This window comes from Myxine glutinosa, chromosome 2, assembly GCF_964187855.1.
Source record: "Myxine glutinosa chromosome 2, kmMyxGlut1.1, whole genome shotgun sequence".
Classification (NCBI taxonomy): domain Eukaryota; kingdom Metazoa; phylum Chordata; class Myxini; order Myxiniformes; family Myxinidae; genus Myxine; species Myxine glutinosa.
Genome location: NC_136262.1, coordinates 129,162,399 through 129,184,795, shown reverse-complemented (window position 1 = coordinate 129,184,795; position 22,397 = coordinate 129,162,399). Strand labels below are relative to the sequence as shown.

At 47.1% G+C, this 22,397-nt stretch overlaps 1 protein-coding gene across 6 annotated transcripts in view; it reads right to left on the bottom strand.

The window, feature by feature from the left end:
* The window catches only part of LOC137412398 (death-associated protein kinase 1-like), a 290,813-nt gene that overhangs the window by 46,342 nt on the left and 222,074 nt on the right, over positions 1-22,397 (bottom strand). For all 6 annotated transcript variants that reach the window (XR_013622362.1, XM_078771644.1, XM_078771646.1 and 3 more), the window contains 5 exons: positions 13,583-13,681; positions 10,299-10,397; positions 6,801-6,899; positions 6,346-6,543; positions 5,997-6,197 (listed from right to left, as the gene is read on the bottom strand). Coding sequence is in view for 5 of the 6 variants with exons in the window: in XM_078771644.1 (XP_078627770.1) it covers positions 5,997-6,197; positions 6,346-6,543; positions 6,801-6,899; positions 10,299-10,397; positions 13,583-13,681 (696 nt within the window). In the remaining variant the exon portion in view is untranslated. The remainder of the gene's footprint in view (positions 1-5,996; positions 6,198-6,345; positions 6,544-6,800; positions 6,900-10,298; positions 10,398-13,582; positions 13,682-22,397) is intronic.

Sequence of the window (22,397 nt, the reverse complement as noted above, 5' to 3'; positions counted from 1 at the left end):
AGTTATCTTCCGTGTCGGTCCGAAAACTGGGTTACTCTCTATGTTGCCATCCCATTCATTCTCTGCATTCAACAGCATTTCCATATATCTCTTCCATCTTCCTTTAATTTCATCTGGGTCCACAACGATTTGTCCCACTTCATCCTTCAAGCAACTCACCCCCATCACATCACACCTCTCTTTCGTTATCTGCTTTGCAATCCTGAATACCGCTCCCTGACCCTCATCCGAATTCAAGCGTTCTTCGAACATTTTCCTATATGCCTCCTGCGCCTTTGCTCCCTCTTTCTTTGCAGCCTTCTTGGCTGCCTTATAACTTTCATGCTCTGCTTTTTCTGCCCCCGTACTCTTCGCCTTCTGCCACTCCTTGAACCTCTTCCTCTTCTCGTCAATCCTCTTTCCAACTTCGTCATCCCACCACCATGTTTCCGAGTGCCTCGGCGGTCCTTATGTCCATCCACATACCTCACGAACTGCTCCCATCAGACTATCTTTCATTGACATCCAACCACTTTCAAGCTCAACCACATCATCCTCCACCATACTCAGCCTCTCTTTCAATGCCTCCCTCACTGTCACCTCTTTCAACCTCCACACCTTCATTCTCGGTTGGTACTTCACCCGCCGAGGTCTCTTCGCACCTTTCAACCTTATGTCACAGACAACCAAGTGGTGCTGTGAAACAGCCTCCTCCCCCGGGATCACCTTTGAGTCCCGGAGGTGCCCCCTATCTCGCCTACGCACCATCAGGTTGTCAATGGTTGTCGTCGTCCTACCTGACGAGTATGTAACAAGCTTATTATCCTCTTTCTGGAACGGAGTATTACAAATCAACAAATCAGCTCCATCAGCAAACGACAAAACCCTTTCACCTTCTCCATTCCTCACACCATATCCGTAACCCACATGAACTCCCTCAAAACCGTCTATACTCCTTCCCACATGTCCATTTCGGTCTCCTCCTACCACAACAACTTCCTCATCTTTCACGTTTTCCATCAACTTCTCTATAGCACACCATAACTTGTCCTTATCTTCATCGCTCCGACCGACATGCGGAGCATATCCCGAGATGACGTTCACCAAGAGCTTTCCAATCATCATTTTCACCATCATCAACCTTCCACTCACTCCAGTCACACTCATCACACGGTCTACAAACTCCTCAGAAAACAGGACACCAACGCCATGCACGCCTTCCGGGCACCCTTGCCACACAAACTTGTATTTCTGCCCTGCCTACCCTTCACCATTCTCACACCACTTCCCTTCCATCTCGTCTCCTGCACACAACATATGTCCACTCTTCTTCTGACCAATACTTCCACCACTTCTCCTGATCTCGCTGTCATTGTCCCTACATTCCATGTCCCAAACCTCAGAAACCGATCTCCATGTGGGGCATCAGACCTTTCGTCGTCATAAATGGAGTGATTTCCATCCTTGCTTCGATCGGTTCCCCACCTTGATTTTTGACGAGAGGGGGTGAGGACCCCCACAGGGTACTTCGGGCTGTTCACTGCCCATTGGTAATTGTCATGGTTCCCTTTTTGAGGTAATGTTTTATGGCCGGATGCCCTTCCTGACGCCACCCCTTTGAGTCGCCTCTTACGACACGCAGGGATACGGTGTACCAGTTAGGGTGGAGCTTATTTTTGAACTTTTGAAATATGATATTCTTACCCTCTCAATTTGTTCCTATATATGGAATAACAATTCAGGCAAAATATGAGCACAATTGAGCAATATTTAGGGGTAGCTCAATGATGGTAAAGTTTCTGATACCCCCAAAGCTGCGGCCACCCTTTTATTTCGCATACTACTGATAATAGATTAATTCTGTTGATAAATTAAGAACCCAATTTTAACTACTAAAGTAAATTGACACTTTCTCCTATCATCATACACACAACATGCAATCATTGTGGTAAAATTAATTTCTGGGAACACAGATAAAACCTTTAAGTTATAAAACTCTGTGCTCCATTAAATAAATAATTACAGTAGTAATATGTACATTGTACATACACAATATCTGTTATAATAAAAGAGTAAAATGTTCGTTGAGCTAGAGTCTGCTAGACAATAAATGCTAAAATGAGATGTAGCGCTGACCTGCGAACGCTTATCACCATAGTAACTAAAAGTAAACACTGTACATAGGTGTATCACAGAACACTATTTGAAAATAAAAACGAAGTTATCACAGGCTTTGCAGAGAATCACAGACACAATGGGTGTATAAACATGGTATAATATTATCACAGATTATAGAAGCATAATCATTGTGGTTCAACTGGTTCATATCTATTATCCAACCAATCATCCGAATCCCATTGTTTTGCTGATAAATTGATAATGTAAATTTTCCATGAATTTATATTCCAGACATGTTCAGACTTGTTTACTGTTTGGACTCAATGGACTGACTATGCTGACTAAGCAACAGCTGCAACACTGTTGCAGCAGTATGTTTGTGTAATTGCTTGAGGCATTGTGCTCACTGCTCAGTTATTAATAGAACTGTTTGAATTTTCTTGATTCTTAATTTCTTAATGCTATGTTCTACTTCTTTCAGATTCATATCTGATTGAAAATGTCATCTGTGGAAAAAGCAACAAGATCTCAAACCAAGTTGTATCTCCTTGGCGACTCTGTGACTGAATTAAGTGGCAGCAAGTTGCCATCATTGCGTATGGCTCTTGGATTCTTCCTACATCACCATCTCGATCTGAAGGAGACCGTAAGACAATCGTCGGATGTTACCATCACGGAAATAGCTAACTTTTGGAAGAAAGCTTCCCTGCCCACAAAGCTTCACAAAGAAGAAAGCTTCACAAAAAAGGTGCAAAAACAGATCCTTGCAACTACAGACCAATCAGCCTGCTCCCAATTATCAGCAAAGTCATGGAATCCATCATTGCTTCAGATATGAAATCTTTCCTCTTCTCCAATGGCTTGATCTCTGATCATCAATTTGGTTTCAGACCAGGTCACTCTACTCTGGACATGCTGCTTCTGCTGTCTCAACAATGGATGGAGGTCCTCAATGCCAAACAGGAAATCAGAGCTGTCTCCCTTGACATATCATGTGCCTTCGATACGGTCTGGCACCCAGCTCTGCTCACCAAACTCTCCTCCTATGGTATCCATGGAAATCTCCATGCATGGCTTGCGGACTTCCTCTCTGGTCGTAGTCAACGTGTGGCCCTGAATGGATTTCTCTCATCTCCCCCTTCCTGTTCAGGCTGGAGTTCCCCAAGGCAGTGTGCTGGGCCCTGTGCTTTTTCTGGTCTTTATCAATGATCTCTCCGACTCTCTGGAAAATCCTCTCTATCTCTTTGCTGATGACTCCACTCTCTGCCGCTCCATTCCTCTTCCCTCAGACCGGCAGTCTGCAGCCTCCTCTCTCTCTGAAGACCTGGACAAAATCACAGACTGGTCAAACAAGTGGAACATGTCTTTCAATCCTGACAAATCTCACTCTCTTACTATGTCTCTCCGAAAAGATCGACTGGACAACCCTCCCATCTACTTTCTCAACAATCCTCTCCAAGAAGTTCTGTCGCTCAAGCTTTTGGGTCTCACTATCTGCCATGATCTTTCTTGGGAAAACCACATTTCCAAGCTGGCCTCCAAAGCCAGTCGCCGACTGGGCATCCTCCGTCGTGCGAAGTCCTTCCTCGGCACACCTGAGCTCCTCACCACATACAAGGCTTTCATCCGCAGCTCAATGGAATACTGTTCTCCCCTATGGGCTGGTGCTCCTGCCTCACACCTGGCTCGGCTTCACGCTGTTGAATCCAAAGCTTTCAAAATCATTGGAATCTCCCGCGATGAAGCTATCTCTGAGGGCCTTTCACTCACTCACCGCAGGCAGGTAGGTGGTCTTTCTGTCTTCTACCGACTCCTCTCCGGCCTTGCTCCCCCAGCTCTCTCTGTGCTCTGTCCCCCAAATATTCCTACAGGTCGCACAAGATCTGCCAGCAACCCTCTGATGGTTAAACTGCCGAAATCACGGCTCTCTGCTCACCTTCACTCTTTCATTCCTCTTTTCTCCCGCCTTTGGAACAAACTCCCACACTCCCTTCAATCCCACTCCTCCCTCCAGGTCTTTAAAACAGCTGTTCACCACCATCTCTTATCTTCCCCCATCCAAAACCTTGATCTTTTCTACCCCCACTAATTCACCCCTGATCCACCTTGTTTGAAATTCCAACTTCCTTCCTGGAAGTCCTGGCAGTGTACATATGTTTATACCTCTCCCACCCCCTCCCCCCCCCCCCCCCTTCACATGCCTCCCCCCCAAAGCCCTCTCCCTCCCACAGATCTCTCGATGTCTCCATGTCTCTCGGTCCCTGCTCTCAAATGTTTTGTTTGTGTCCTTCCCCCTCTCTCCCCATCTTGTCTACTGCTCCCGATGTTATTTGTTGTATGTGTCTGTTTGTCTTTCTGTGTGATTAATGTTCGCTCTTTCACGAGCCTCGATCTTGTATGCAAAAAAAAAAAAAAAAAAAAAGAAGGTAGAATCCCGATGAGAGCTCATCAAAACTGCCAAACCAAGCTTGAGCAGACATTTGAAGAATGGCGTCTTCTGAAAAAGAACAAAGCGCGAACGTCACCAACTCAACTCGCGAGAGAGTCGGCTTTTGTTTCCAGGCTTGAAGACCTTTTTGATGTCGCTCATGCTGATGCTCTGACAAATACGTCAGTATTACAAGAAGACAAGGATTTCTTGTTAGCCCAGCGAGAAAGGGGAAGAAGGGGGTCGCTGGCTGGAGTAGATGTAAAGCTTGCTACGAAGGAGAAAACGGCGTCCAAAAGAGAGGAGGAAATGCTTGCCAGGCGACAGCGAATGGAGCAAATGAAACAGTTAGCAGCTTCTACAGCTGAACTGATTTCATCTGGTTCTGAATCTGAAAACAGCTCAGCAGAAGATAGTGAAAAGATGGAAACTGGGGACAATGCAAGTGAGGGAGCTGCTGGAGGCATCACATTTCAGACACGAAAAAGAAAGAGGGGCAGAAAGAGGGGGCAGAAACAGTCAACTCTCTAAAAGTTGTCAATGACTACGCTGAACGTGTAGTGGCACTCATTCAGGAGTACAGTGGGTTGATAACCCGCGATGAAACTCAGCTGCAATTCCTGCTGCAAGTTGTCGAGGACCATCGCAGAATGTACCCTGATAGCAGAAAACATACACTGTCCGGGATGCCATGAAAATAATAAATTTGGGGTTTGCTGGACATTGTCAGACTGATACTATGAACTCTGTCAGAAACTGAACAAAGAATTCACTATTAACGTGTTCAAAAATAAATACTGTGTTCAAGTGTGTTGTTTAAAATAAATTAAGATATAGTCTGATATACTCGTAATTCGTTGAATTTTTATAATTTTCATAATCTTTGAGGCCCTTGAGCTACCCCTAAACATAATAATGTAGTGCTCAAACTTTTTATACAGTGTTTCTATATTATATGGAACAGATTAAGGGGGTAAGACGTTCAAAAATAAAAATTTAGTTTTTAAATTATTTTAAAGCTCCACCATAGTGTACCTATTCGAAACTGGGGTACACACTGGTAGTCTGATTAGAACATAGCAAATTGAGTCTGCTTTAGAACATATCCAATGGAGTCAACAACCTGGCCCCACCAACTGTATAGGGAGGTTTCATCGATACAACCTTACCTTGTCTATTCTAAAGGTTACTCTCACTGCCCTACCCTCAGTGCGCATATTACGTACAACTTAGCCGAACAGGTCACTGTTACATGTGGGTGAGCTAGCTCAAAACACACGGTCCATATTTACCACATTATAAGTATGGATTCATCCCTCTCCCTCTCCCCCTTCCATGTAAAAATGCCAATAAAGTCTGATACAACATACCATTCATTCTGTAGGTAATTAGATGTCAATAAGTGACAGAGGGCTTCAAAATAAGAAAAATAAATTTCTACATGCCACTGGACTCAGTTGCATGGTCTTGCCTTGTTTTGTGGGTCGAGGCGATAACCGGCCCGACAAAGTGCTTGTACAATGGGCAGGCGGCCATCTTGACAGGCCAAGTGCATTGGAGTTTCTCCGTGCCTGTCGCCAAGATCGGCCCAGCAGCTTGCACGTGAAATTAGATGGTGAGCTATGTCATAATGGCAACTGCGAATGCAATGGTGGAGTGCTGTCGATCCATTCTGCACAGGAGAAAACACAGCAAAATGGAATCTCAAGAGGTCGAAAATATAGCTCTCGAATCAATGGCAGACAATCAGTTTCAAATTTAATTCACAACACAAACCGATCACTTAGGTATGCTACCTTGTTGAAAACGCAGTGGCCTACCTTATCTACAATTTTAAGCTGTGCCCCGCTTTCCAGCAGATCATGCACAATCTCACGATAACCCCTTGCTGCTGCATTCAGGAGTGCTGTTTCCCCGCCACGGTTCTGCAGGTTAGGATTCCACCCAGCCCGGCACAGCACCTGGCTCACGATTATGTGGCCATGCCAAGCTGCACAGTGCAACGCCGTCTCCATTTCCTGCATACAAGGATGGTACACCATGGGCTTGAGATTCGATTCAAACAATCGTCTCCATGATTCAAACAACAAAACCTGAGATATTTGCATGATGTTCGAAGCATCCAGCTTCTCTTATCCCTTTTTTACCCCACTTGTGTGCAAAACCCCAAAAAACCTCTAATATCATCACCCATATACTGTGAGCATGAGAGAGAAAAAAATTAAATGCCAAACCCTCCTCCCCCCTCCAAAAACCCAAACTATATGTTCCTCACCTGGTCCTGTAAGTTGGGTTTTGCACCGGCCTGGCAAAGGTATTCCACGACATCCAGGACGTCATACCGTGCGGCAACATGCATGGGGGTTTCACGTGACTGCACGGCACATAAAATGTCATTAAGTCAAAACATCGGTCACCCCTCACCCCTCAGAGTATGTTAACAATCAAACACAAAAATTCAATTTACCACATCATTGGGAATTACTTACATGAGCCCAACATATATCAAAATAAGCCCAAAATATATCTGTTGGACCCCAACATCCACGGACCCCACGTTGTGCATAGCATGGGTACCTCGCTAGTTTAAATATATATATATTGTTTATTTTTAAGTCTCATAATTCCTTCATTTAACGTGGAATATATGGTGTAAATATTGCACCGATAAGCGAAGCACATAAGTAAAACACAAATAAAAACAAGAAAGAGCAATCAAAGACTGCAGACCCTCACCAGGACCGTCTTTTTAAGGCTTTTGTGTTAAAACAAATATGGCGGCCAAACCACGTTACCGATAACGTCATAATTATTTTTTTCTCCACCAATTTATCCCTTGATGACGCTCAAGAAATTTCACCTTGATCGGATGAAGTTTTGTACTTGTCAAATTATGACATCATAATGGAGGCACCTATGACATCATCATTAACATATTTTATTCCCCATGGAGAGTTCTTTACAATGAGCCATGTCTCAATTTTTTTTTCAGCGCTTTCGAAGATATAGAGGTGCAAAGTTTTTAGTTTTTTTCCAAGATGGCGGCCGAAGCACATGACCTTTGACGTCATAATTATCATTAAAAAATTATACAGGTGGAGGTGCACCTATGGTGAAAATTTCCTGTCAATCGGATAAATAGTTGGAGAAAATCAAATTTATTCTGTGCGGACAAAGAAACAAACAAACAGACTCAAATGCAATACCCTCTCCTCTGGCGAGGGTAATGAACATATATTTTGAATGCACAATAACATGAAATTCTAACACAAGGACTGATGCCAGCACATTTGAAATTGTGCTATTTAAACTCAACTTCTATCTTCGTAAGATAATACAAAATATTGTATCTTTCTTCAATCTCAAACTCTGAGTCGTCGAAACGGCAACCATTTCCGGGATCAAGACACTCTTTGGCGACTACACAAGATTGAAGCAAAACAAATGGGTCGTTTTCGAAAAAATAACTTGACACTCATGGCAAAAGAGTGGGCTAAACCTTATGGAATTTTATTTGTAAGCATTTTTAATGAAACTGTAATCATGTACATTTGGGTTTGATGTTTTTGTTTTTTTTTCACTTCGGAATCACGAATCACTGTGAACCGATCCCCCTTTTTCACCATTGAAGCATTGTCCCGACATTCGCGGATTCGACATTCACAACATTTTTCAGGAAAGCATTTGCACGAATGTCGGGGCCCAGCAGTATTTGGGTTTTTAAGACGTATTCAAGAATCAAAATCGAAGATGGACAGTGTGTAAAATGGATGAGTAATATTACAAATCAGCACAGAAAGGAAGAGTTGGGGTGGTGGTAGTTACAAAACAGATCATGCACTGGCCCACAACAAACACTTATGTGGGTCCATGATTGGCATTGAAGCATCCATAAACATTCAGCGAATCATGGAAAAAACGTGGCCAAGCATTTGCCATCCTGCCTGCGGTTAAAAGGCCCTCAGAATCAGTCCCATCGCCTGAGATTCCAATGATTCTAAAAGCCTTGGGTTCTCCAACGTGAAGCCGAGCTAGGTGTGAGGCAAGAGCACCAGCCCAGATGGGAGAGCAGTACTCCGTAAAGCTACGGATGAAAACTTTGTAAATGGTTTGGAGCTAAGTTGTGCAAAGAAAGGACTTCACACGATAGAGGATACCCAGTTGGCGACTGGCTTTGGAGGCCAGTCCGGAAATGTGGCTTTCCAAAAAGACAAAGAGACAGCAAAATAAACAGTAGAGACTCGACTAAACCACTGGGGAGTACTTATCTTTGAGGAAAACGGCAGTCTAAAATTGGCATGACCGAGCTCAAGGAACTGGACCCGGAAGTCAACCGAGGTTCATCCCACAAGTCTGTGTATAAATATTGTCGTGTGGACGGCTCTCAGTTAAGACAGAGCGTCCACGGATGGAATCAAGCTTAACGAGGCAACAATCAATTCAATGGCGGATCGATACAAGAGCCGGGAGATTGGGGGACGATGCCGCGGCTTACCTGTCGGTCCGACGATGTCTTTTCCCTGTGGAAATTAACTCAACCCGAGACGGAGGTAAAATGTACAAAAATGAAATATTTATAAGGAACCCGAGAACAATGAAACGCCAGGATAAAACTTAAAACCCTCTAATGGAGCGCTCCCACACTTCACTTCAAATACACATCACAGGAGGAATCAAACAAAGAAAACGTTGTGGTTCGGGTGTGGTGCGACTTATCTGTGTCTGGATGTAGCGTCCGTCAGGAATCATCCGGCTCGAGCACGTCATCCGACGCAGCTCCGGTCGGCGGGAAGAAAGGCCTCGATGCGCCCCCGTTCACACACTGCTCGGCCAAAGAGCCACTCGCTCGCCCCGGTGTCTCGCCCGCACGTTAAAGCAAGGAAGGAGAATCGATGACGCTCAAACGTTGCTCCAACGTCCGTCATCAAGCAGGTAATTCGCGGTTCGCAAAAGAAAAAGGTCCAAACGGAGCGAAAGGCAAGGGCAGACGGGAGGTCCGGAAAGGAGAAAAGCCAAAGCGAGAAGGACCAAGGGAAGAGCTCAAAATGCCGGCGAGCGAGAGGTTTTACTGGCGGTCTTCTGACGTCAGCTTACTTCTCCTCCAACCAGTGCGTCGCTTGTTGTGGCTCTTTCGCGCCTTCCTCACTGATTGGCCGAGGTGTCATCGGTCGGTGGCCAATCAGTCTGCATTGCACGATGTTTGCCTGCCAAGGCGTGCAATCGTGTGTGGTTGCCTCCTGTTTGTTCTTTTCAGTCAGTCATTGTGGCTGCGGGGGAATTAATTAACGTGGTGCGCTATTGGGCCTAGCTAATGTGTGTGATGTGCTGCCATATGGGACAAAAGAATGATCACCAGGTCTGACACACAGGGGAATTAGCTTAGTCCTTATTCTACTTATCATGCCCCATTCCTCGTAATGGGGACGAAGATACACTTAATCCGACATTCGGGCTAGACAGGTCCTCTACTTATTTACATCGAGATGGTTCTCGCTACCCACGACAACCGGCGCATGATACCTATACAGATCTACCTAAATCTATATATGCCCTACCCACCAACATAACAATATTATCCCTCCTTTTATTTATGATTACAACCCTACCGCTTGCTCTATCACCCCTGCACTGCCATCCGTACCCAATGAGCTGCACGAGCCTGGGCCCCTGGTGCAGAACCCAGGAAACTGGATGCACCATATTGGGATTTGTACCATATAAGGATTTGTAAGATGAAGTGTGTGGGTGGTGGGATGTATTGGACAGAACTCACTTTGTCTTGGCCGTCAAAGGGACAATTTCTCTCTTTGAGGAAACGAATAGCCTCCACATGGCCTTGTCTTGCTGCAAAGTACACCGCATTGGCACCGTGCTGTGGGGCAGAAATACTTTATGGACTCGTGTAAGTAATAATAACTCGTGATCATAATCACAATATGAATAAAACTCCTAACTTTCGAGATGTACCTTCTAATATTTCTCACAGTGCAACGTCTACCTTTTGAGAATTTATGCATAATATGTAGTACACGGCTGGACACCATGCCTGGTGTTGGCTTAGCGGTCAGGGTGCCGGCTTTGGATCCTAGGATCCTGGGTTCGAATCCCGGTCGATCGCTGAATTAACGCTAGGGGGTTGACTCAGCCTGTCATCCTTCCGAGGTCGGCAAACTGAGTACCAGCTTGCTGGGATGAATGATCCCGGTGTGTACCCCGGTTTAGAATAGGTACACCATATCCCTGCGCATCGTAAGAGCGTGACCAAGGGTTGGCATCAGGAAGGGCATCCGGCCATAAAAACATTGCCTCAAACAGGGAACCATGATTGTCATGGGCCCGCAAGGGTAACCCCCACTCTTGCGGGGAAAATGGCCTTAAAACGATCATTCATTCATTTCATTTCACATGGCTGGATTGTAGAACATTTGTGTTAATATTGGCAATTTTCAAAACAGGCCTCAATATGCAGACACCATCTCTGCATCCTTCACAGAATCAGCTTCTTCACTGACACTCCACAACTCTTCAAAAAAGTATTTTTTTTGTGAGGAACTCTTTTGAACATTGCTTCCCACTTTGGACCTGAGCACCTGATTCACATCTGGCACCTCTTTCTTACTTTGGACTAACTAAAAGCACCAGCTCCCTTCCGGAGCTGCCAGTGGGGGTCATGGTATTATCTCTGATTATTAACACCACTAGCAGAGTACCCACCCTACGGGCGACCCTACTAGGTGATCTTGTTCCAAGTGTGCAATACATTTTTTTGCCATCGGATATTTTCTGCTGCCACAACTACTTTGACTTGGATTTGTTGCTGATTTCCTTGGGTAATACTGCTCTTGCTGATTTCTGTTCAACGTGGGTGTCCTTGGTTTTTGAGACATCTCAATTTTCAAGAAAAAAAAACAAAAAAAAAAACATCAACCGTCACCCTAGCTAACAATACACACAACCAACCCACACCCCTCTGTTTCCCTTCCCCTCCACCGTCCCCTCACAATCCCCCATCCAGCATCACCCCACACTCCACTTCCCCCCACAAGCCCCCTTCAACCGTCACCCTAGCTAACAATGCCCATGACCAGCTTATGCCCCCTCCCCCATCCCCTCACAATCCCCCACCAGCCATCACCCGAGATAACAATACCCATGACCGCCCCACACCCTCACCCCACCACCCCTTACATTCCCCCACCAACCATCACCCTAGCCAACAATACCCATGATCACCTCACAACCCTTACCCGACTCCACCATCTCCTCACAATCCCCAATCAACAGTCACTCCAGCCAACAATACCCTAACAACCCCACTCCACCTTCCCCCCACAATCCCCTATCAACTGTCACCCTAGCTAACAATATGCACGACCCCAACCACCCCACCCCCCCCCCCCCCCCACCCTCTACCATCCCATCACAATCACATGTCAACTGTCACCCGAGCTAACAATACCCCACGACCACCACACATTCCCCCCACCCCCACCCCCACCCCATCAACCCAAATCAGCATCGGAATCAGAGCTCACAATGCACAGTTTCTCTATGTACCGTCGCCGGCAGAATCACGGTGAGTTCACAATGTGATGTCACTGGCAATCTCGAAAATCGACAGTCTAGGGGTTTTTTTCGGCACTGTGATTGGCAAATAAAAAAAATTCCCTTCAAATTAGACCGTGATTGATGTGTGCCAATGGTTTTTTAGGGGGGAAAAATTGCTTTTGGGTTCCCCTTTAAGGGTCTATAGGGTCTTTAGGGTCTTGATGGTCTTTTAGGTCTGCAGCGTCTTTTCAGTCTTTAGGGTGTTTTCAGTTTTTGGGGTCTTTCATTCTTGTCATGTCATTCTTTGGAGTTGTTTGGGACTGGATCTTTGGTTTTTTTGGGGTCTTTTCAGTCTTTGGGGTATTTTTGGTCTTTGGGGTCTTTAGGGTATTTTGGGTCCTCAGGGTATTTTTGATCTTTGCAGACCATTGGGTCTTTTCGACCTTTTGGGTTGTTAAGGGTGTTGGGGGTCTTTTTATCTTTTCGGTCTTCAAGGATCTTTGGGATATTTTGGGTCTTTTAGGTCTTCGGTGTATTTTAGGTCTTCAGGGTATTTTGGTTCTCTTGGGTCTTTAAGTCTTCAGGGTCTTTTGGGTATTTGGGGTTGTTAAGGGTCTTTGGCATATTTTCAGTCTTTGAGGTCTTTTAGGTCTACAGGGTCTTTTTGGTCTTCGGGGTATTTTGGGTCTTTGGGGTCCATTGGGTCTTTTCAGTCGTCAGGATCTTTGGTCTTCGGTGTCCATTGGGTCTTTCCATTTATTTGGGGTCTTTTGGTTCCTCTGGGTCCTTTGGGGGCTCGGGGTATTTAGAGTCCTTGGGGTATTTATGGTCCTCAGGGTCTTTTGGGACCTCTGGGTCTTTTGTGTTCTCTGGGTCTTCTCGGTCTTGTAGGTCCTCGGGGTGTTGGGGGGTGGGGAGAGTCTTTTTGGTTGTCTGGGTACTTTAGGTTAAGTATTTCAGGTTACATTTGTGGGTGGAGTCAGGCCAGCTGTCCAACCAATGGGTGAAGAGTGGACATACATACATACATACATACATACATACATACAAAGAAACACTTGCTCCGTTATATATAGATTGCAGAGTACCCACTCCACAAGCGATCTTGTTCTAATTGCGCAACACGTTCTTCTGACACATGGCTTTATTTGGGCGGTGTATAGGCAACAGACCACTGTCTCGATCGCTCTCAAAAACAAAATTAACCTGGGTTACTTTCATGAAGTGAAAACATGCAAACTGCTTATATCCATATATAATGCATCGTGCTTATATAGCTCAGATATTCCCAACTGCACCCCCTCCCCTCCCCCCACCCCTTTCCCTCCAAAGGAAGAAAATGGCAAGATGGGCGATTTTTTTCAAAACTTGATGGAATCAAATAAAACTTGCACATGCACAACTTCAGGATGCCCTCATTCATTCCTGAAAATAACTTTGGGAACAGAAGCTTTGGCGCCGCTTTGGATCTGCCGAAGTCAAGTCCGAGAATCAGAATTATTTAAATACCTTGTCAGTAGCATCAACACGCGCTCCTCTTGATACCAGGAACTCAAGGATGTTTATGTTCCCACATGCAGCTGCAATGTGTATGGCACTCTCACCATGCTGAGGAACAATCAGCAGAAAGCAAAGGAAAAAGGAAAACATTTTTTAATTAAAACCAGACACCGACACACGTAGGAGCAACACACCAAGTAAATGTATCAATCTCACATTTCAAAGAGCTGTGACCACGGAGCGTGACTATCTGTTCATCCACGTATCGACGGCAATGTTTCTGGGGCTGAGAATGAATCCTGGACAAGTCGTCGCTCTGCCACAGGGTGCTGTAGTTTATGGCAGGAACATGGAGTTTTACCAGGGCACTGGTAGACAATGGCCTACGCTTTGTAAAAGGCACCATTGGATCTTTAATACTCACCAGGGAACGATAGCAAATGGGGCGCAGGCTCAACATTCCTCTGAAGGACAGCACACTCACTGATGCAATCAACGCCATGCTTGTGAAACACCGGCATGGCATTTTATAGTTGGGATGGGAATCGCATTGTAACTAGGCAACTCACAGGTGAATGTGCTAACCTCCGAGTTATCGGTCAGCTCAGTGGTAATGGGTGGAGAACTCTACCCTCACACTGAGGTATATCCCGTCTTTGCTTAAGGATGGATTCAGAGAGGCCCTCTTATTGGTAGACTCCATAAAACGACTGTGCATTTTGAGCCATGCAGATTCGATTTTGATGTACAAGGCCTTCATCAAAAGTACTATCGCGTGGACGGCTCTATTAAAACAGAGCACGCCACGGATGACCAATTGAGCTTTAATTTGAGGCGTTATCAAATACGGACTTCACTATATATGCGTGGGCGGAAGAAAGAAGAAGAAGAAGAGGCCGGCAGCTTTTACCTGATGCGATCCGAGCAGTCTTCAACCCTGCAAATTAATTCACACGAAAACGTCTTTTATGTGCAAAAATAAACACGGCTTTATTGCCGGACCCCGAGAACAATGGAACGCGCCGGTAACTAAAATCCCCAAATGAGCACTCCTACAACAGACGTAACCAACAGACAAGGGAGGATATACGAAAAAGACCATTGTGTGTGGTGCGAGCTTATCTCAATCTGGCTGAGGTGTGTCAAGGGTCGTCAGGCTGGTGCACGCAGTACCGACGCGGCTCCGGTTCCGCCGGGAGGAAGGCCTCGACGTGCCCTTGTTCGCGCGCTGCTAGGCCAGTGTACGCCGCAAAGCGACAAGCCTTGCCTGTACGCCCGTCGCTCGCACGTGAACACCGAGGAGGAGAATCGTCAGCGCTCCACGGCCTCTCCAGGGTCAATAACGCAAGGGAAGGCAGTCCAAACGAGAGATGATCCAAACACGAGAAGGGAAGAACGCAAGAACGGAAGAGGTCCAACACGAGAAGGCCAAGAGAGAAGATGTCAGTCTCCCTGAACCTTTATCGGCCATGGTCTGACGTCACCGGTCCTCCCTACCAATCAGTCCGTCGCCTCTCGACCTCTCAAATGTTCTTCCCCCGTCAGTCCTTTACCATTAGCCGAGCGCTTCGCGCTCTCCTTCTCACGCCATCGGCCGATGGCCAATCAGTTCGTCGCTTCTTGCTCCCTTCCTTCCACCAATCCAAGGGAAGCTTCTTGCCCCTCCCTTGGCCAATCACCAGTCCTTCCTTACTCTAGTCTAGCCTTTGGTTGGTCGACTCCTGCCTCGTGTCTCCCTTCCACCAATCAGTGGCCAGCTTCTTGCCCCTGCCTTGACCAATAACGAGCTTCATCCTGCCTCGTCTCCCTATTGGTGGTGTCTTGTCCAATGGTGTGATCTCCCCATCACCCTTTCGACCAATCCTTCACGAGGGGGGCGTGGCCTCAGCCTGCTTGAGCAATGTGTGTCTGCCAAGTCGGGGTTGTCAGCCCAAGTGTGTCATTTCGGTTCTGGTTAGTTTTATTGTGAGAGGGGAATTTTATTAGTGTGTGCACTAATGGGGATGGATTCCTAACTGGTGTCTAATGCATTGCCATACAGGACAATGGGATGATCATATGTTTCACACACAGGGGAATCATAATCCCTGTTCTCGGTACCACAAAGCCATCCTCGTATGACCACAAATATACACTTACGCGAACAAACCGCCGAAACAAAATTACATGTGAGGTTCCCCATCACGACAGCCGGAGCACCTACCTATGCAGATATATATATATATATATATATATATATATATATATATATATATATATATATTGTTACAGACGCGGCTTTTAGATGTTATATTGACCGAGCGGTGGTGTATTTAACCGCGTCCGAACAGTTACTCCCCGATTAAAACCCGATTCCACCCGACGTTGACCAGATCGCCCCACAGATATTCAATCGGGAAATCTCTAAAGCGACCGAAAGAGAAGGAAAAAGAAGAAGAAGAATACGGAGGAAGAACAGATTTATTATACACACACAGCAATGGATGGAAGAAGCAGTAACACAGCGAATGGTTAACTTACACTAGTCATTTTTACTTAGCCCCAAGACAAACGAGCAGGACAGGACGTTCACACTTACACAGGGGATAATTGCAGGCAGGTAGGCTTGAGATGGATCGCTTGGTCGGGAGCGCGCAGTTCGCAATCCCTCGCGGTTTTGGCGGGAAACCCTCCGTCGTGTATCCACCGCGGTAGACGTCCCGCGCTGGTTCGGCACACCTGCTCCTCTTCTTGGGGCGGGGCCGTCTCCCTCCTTTCAGCGCGTCTCTCCAAAGCTGGTCTCCTTGCCGAGTACCTCTCCTCTTTGGCTTGGAGCGTTTCGCATCTCACCGCCTCTCTTTGGTGCAGCCTCGTTGCTCCTCTCCCAGGGTCATCTCCAGCTCATCTCCAGTCATCTGGTAAAGCAGTCCCTTGCAGTCGCTTTTATCACCTCCAGCGAAATCAAGCCGCCGACTCCGAGGGCACGCCTACCGGGTCACTCACCGCGGTGTTGATTGGCTGTTAGGGCTGGTTCACTCCTTCCCTCTTACGACGAGGTGGAGACACGCCTTTCTTCCCCAACCTTACCTCGTGGCCAATGGTGGTTTGAAGAAAACCAGCCAAAATGCGGAAGGCAATTGGAAGGGAGGTTTTGGGGAAATTGGAAGGGCCTACGCTTATTTTGTTTGATACAATGCAAAGTCAATCTAGTGGGAAAACACATACTTAGCTTACATGGAATAAGGAAATACACTATTTAAAAGATATATCGTGACCTGCGTGTATATTTCATGCAATTAACTAGGACGCTGACTGCGACCATTATTTACATTACAGGGTGGTACCGTACGTTGGTAACATTCACATTGTAACGTTTCCATTGTAACGTTTTCACATTCATTACACTTCCTCCAAAATTGTTACACTTCTCAAAACCCGTTACACTTCTCTAATTCGTTACACACTTCTCAAAATCGTTACACTGCACCCCCCTTTCTTCAGGTCCGTCCTCGGGCCTATTAGACTTTAACTTAGTGTGACACGTAGGTGTAATTCCCTCTACAATTAACCTGACCCTGAGTGTGACAATTTTAAAACACAAATAAGTATGTCCCCCTATTGCATTGCATCCTGTCTAACAGACTCAAGCCCACAGCTAACCGAATTACGGAATTATTCTCAAACTATACATTTACGGTGGGGAGCATTATTTACAATGACGTGATTTCTTATTTACAACGCAACCCAGGACCTGTGTTTTTTTTTTTTTCTTTTTAGGGAACAAGAGAAAGAAATTCCTGTTGGGAGGGAGGAGACAGCACGCATTGCATCGATGCACCAGTACCAATACCACCAAAGCACCCCAAAGCACCCAAACACCACAAAGCACCCAAAAGCACCATCCGGTGCGGTCACCATGGTTCATAATAAACACAATAAAACAACTGGTGGTGGTCTTCTCTTTCTCTGCTGGGCCGATGTTCTTCCCGACGTCTTCTGGCTTCATGCGGCCTATTTGGACATAATAAAAGGCACAACTTGTGTCCATTTTTATTTAGGGCCTCAGGGGCCAACTAAGGGTGGTCCACCTGTTTGGCATAGGTGCCACCTTACCGAGGTCCGCAAGCAAGATTCCCTGGCCACTATGGCCGGTTTCCAACAGAGGTGCCCTGCCCCAGAACCTGGGGTCCATCAAGTGGTACTTGGCCGCAGAACAGCGGTCCATAAAGTGGTACATCAACGCAATGCATGCTGGTTCTGGGAATCTCGGGCGCACAATGGCCACCTCACGCACGCTCCCATCGGCACCCAATGGCGCACAGGTCATGTGGGAGACAAAAGAAAGACAATTGAGCGAGGGGCAAGGTCACAAGGGTACACGTCAATAAGGCAATGCAAGGTGAAATGCGTACGGAGGCCGAAGTGAGAAAGCTCGTCCCTACCGTACGTCACCCCCCTGTCACCTACCCTACCCTTGTTCTCACCCCATAGGTACAAAAATCTACACATTTACAAATTCGTCACTACTGTCACGTCTTCCCCATATTTCCCCTATACCAAATTCGTCCCCACAATCCCGTTACTTCAAAATTTGCCATCACCAATTCATCATCAATCCTCATAAGGAGGGAGAGATGGAATTACGCACAATGTCACACCAACGTCATGATGTGTCTCACAATCCAAACATTTGCATCATAAAAAATAATCAAAACATGGCATGGTGTGGAGTACCTGTCACCTCAGGTGAGTGGATGCAGATGGTGCGAGGAGATCCTTCATCCTAACTATCCTCTAAATGACTTTAACACACTTTACATTACCCGGGGTCTTTCCTTGCCAATCCATTGGCCAACTTACACTATGGGTTCTAATAACCAATTCCCATTGGCCAAACTGTGGTTCTCCTCAAGTTGGGGTCTCACTCCCCCGATTCATCTCCCGGTGCTCTAGCACAATTTCTGGGCTGCGACGTGTACCTCTCCCAACAGGTCTACCCACCTGCACACCTCCACCACTGTAGTTGCCACCCGAGCTTACCTAGCTCCTCACCCTAACCTAACTACCTGGGGACAGCCCCTCTCCTGGCTCTGTCACCCCATGGTGCCCTCTGGCACTGGACTACCCGGGTCCGTCCTCCGGATCCTCGGGCCCCATTCACAACAACTACTACCGGCTCCCAGAGCCCACCTGCGGCCTCACCTGGCCGACATCCTCACAGTGGTGGAGTGCCCAAACCAACTACACACACTAACAGGCTACACGCCCAGCCATTTCCACAACACCAACGCACCCATCCACATACCATTCTGTCACCCGCACCACAGATGCCAATATCCAACCACAATTTACCTGTACCCTCTATCTAACACTTACACTACCCGCCCCGGGTATCCGTGATGGGGGTCCACTCTTCCCCCATTCACACCTTCGCACCATCCACTCCACTCCACAATTTCCACCATTCTCACTCCACGACCATCCATTCCAATACTCCAGATATTCCACACTACCATTTATTCCACACAGCCACATACACCTGTTCTTCATTCACCTGTCGTTGCACACCTGTGCAATCATACCTGGTGCCACCTGCACCCTCCTCCTCTTCCTGGACCATTTGGTCAACACAACACGCAATCACCACTACTTCCTCATACACTGCTCCATTCACCTGTCAGTTGCACACCTGTGCAATCACACCTGTTCCATTCTCACCTGTTCAATCCTCACACACACGGCATCATCTCAGCTAACTACTCCCCTCTGAAACTTGCGCTTCCCAGTCGTCCCTTTAAACTATTGCGCTCCCACGTCATTATAATCCACACTAAGCTACCTGCATCTCCACTACAGGTATCAGTCACTAACTAAACTTAACGTCACCTAATGTCATCTTCTAGGGCCCTATCCATATAACCTAACCCACCCGGGCTAGTTTTCACTGCCATACACCCCATAAACTATAGCTCCTTTGCCCCCACATGGGAAGGATGGTGGATTTGCCATCCCACCACATCGGGGGTCTCTCACTACCAATTTCGCTCGTCCAAATCCAACAATTCAAAAATTTTCCATTTACTGCCAATTCTATTCACTTTTCTAAATTTCGTTTTAAATCGCTATCACTATCACCATCACCCGTCTACTTATTACATCCTCTCGGTGCGCCAATTTCCTTCGAAAGCTCGGCTTCGTACAGCCGAGCCATGAACGCGGGTTCTTTTGTGCCAGCGGCTGGATACGTCCCGCATTCGTGGCAGGGATGGGGGCTTACCCGGGCCGAGATCCCACGCACCACCTCGGCGTGGAGCCATCCAACGTCCCGATCTCGACCTGCCGGCACGTCTCAATAGAAAGTGGTCGCCATGACGACCCTTCCTATCGGGCGGCCCGCTCCGTCTAGTGGAGCCCGGACGCGGCCGTTCCAAGCGAGGCACAGCGTGGATCGCGCACGGCGGTTCTTTCGAAACCGCCGTGGTTCGGATCCCCGCTGGTTCTCGCGGTACGCGAAGCCCGGCACGCACCGAGGGCCCGAGTCGGCTATAAGTCGCCCTATCCGCTAAACCGGTTACCGTCGACGCTTCACCTGGACGCTTACATGCATACGCTACCCCTTTCTTGCTCATACATGCAGCTGTTCCCATTCTCCTCGTACCATTCCTTACACACCTCGGTACACTCATTCCGCTCGCCGACTTGGTCACACACCTGACCACCGAACACTTTGGCACACATTCGTTGGTCGCACACCTCACCAACACACCTCTTCGCGCCCCCTCCTCGGTCACTTCCTCTGTGACAATCACAGGTGTGCTCTCATTCGCACACCCAACCACGTGCCTCACTACCAACTCAAATGTGCCTTCCCACACACGCTCTACCATTCCAGGTGTGCATCCTTCCATTCCAGGTGTACATCCTCGCTCACCTGTCACAACCAACTCACGCTCCGTTTCACTCTCACTACTCTCACCTCCACTCTTGACAACGCACTCTTTCCTCATGCACCTGTCCGTTACACACCTTTCTCGCGCACACTCTCCCGTTACACCCTCTGTAACACTCACCACAGACGTACACTTTCTCGTTACATCCTCTGTAACACTCACCACAGGTGTACACTCTCTCGTTACTTCCTCCGTAACACTCACCACAGGTGTACACTCTCTCGTTACTTCCTCCGTAACACTCACCACAGGTGTACACTCTCTCGTTATTTCCTCCGTAACACTCACCACAGACGTACACTTTCTCGTTACATCCTCTGTAACACTCACCACAGGTGTACACTCTCTCGTTACTTCCTCCATAACACTCACCACAGGTGTACACTCTCTCGTTACTTCCTCCGTAACACTCACCACAGACGTACACTTTCTCGTTACATCCTCTGTAACACTCACCACAGGTGTACACTCTCTCGTTACTTCCTCCGTAACACTCACCACAGGTGTACACTCTCTCATTACTTCCTCCTTAACACTCACCACACCGCGCTTCCATGTACCCCCTCGCACACGCGCTTCGACCAACCCACTCTTGACGGCACACTCATTCCTCGGCGTGCACTTTTTCCTCACACACCCCATGGTCGGACATTCTCGCACACCTCTTTTTTCGCACACCTGCCCTGTCACACACTTCACCAACGGCCTTTCACGAACACCCGGATCCAAACCAATCCCCAAGCCGACTGAAGCTTTCCTCACATCATATACATTGCCACTCACCTCCGTACCTCGTCGCACCTCCTCTGCCACCTGCAAACTTTTTATTTGGTTAGTGAGCACCGCATCATGATTTGAACACAGACCTTGTACATATTCCATGACTTCCTCCTTTATCTCCCTCTTAGTTTCCCTCCGTCTCTTCTTAATTTCACTCATCCCCTCTTCCACCTCCTCTAATTTTTCCTTTACCTCCTTCATCTCCCGGTGCGCCCCCTCTATTTCTTCCTCCATCGCTACTTTAACCGTTTCTATGTGCGTCCTTACCTCCCGGTCCTTCGTCTCCATTACTTCTGTCACCTCTTCCAACCTCTTCGTCAATCCCTCATGTACCATTTGACATTCCTTTTGTGTCGCTATTAATTCATTTTTAATGTCCTTTTGTGTTGCTTTTAAACCCCCGATGATTGCAGTGTTCTTTTCCACTTGGTCCGCTAGTTCCTTTTGTCCGACTGTCAGCTGTTCTACTCCCTTCGTCAGATCTTCTATTCCCCCTTGTAACTTAGTCGTATTATTTCTCACCTCTTTCTCTATACGCTTTTCGCCTCGCTTTACCTCCTCGCGTAGCCCCGAGACCTCCTCACTCACCCCTCGTCGTATTTCCTCCATCTGGTTCCCCATCTGTTCGATTTCCCGAGCGGATTGTTCCCCTATTTCCCGCAATTTGTCCTCCATCCTATTTTCTAACCCCATTAACCCATTTTTCACCCCCTCTAACTGATTCTCCTGGGCAGCCATTCTGTTTTCCACCCCCGTTAACCCATTCTTTACCTCTTTTATCCCGTTGTCTAACCCCTCAAAATTATTGTCTAACTTCCCAAATTTCTTGTCTAACTCCTTAAAATTATTGTCCAACCCCTCAAATTTGTCGTCTAACTTCCCAAATTTCTTGTCTAACTCCTCAAAATTATTGTCGAACTTCCCAAATTTCTTGTCTAACTCCTCACCGGTACCCCTCGCTTCGTCCCTCATTTGGTTTCCCAAGTCATTCCTCAGGTCTTCACTTGTCTGGACCATGAGCGCCTTTATTTGTTCCATACTGTCGTTTTCTTTCTGCATTTCCGCCATGAATTGGGCCATGAAGGCTTGTATTTGGGCCGCGCTAATTGGTTCCG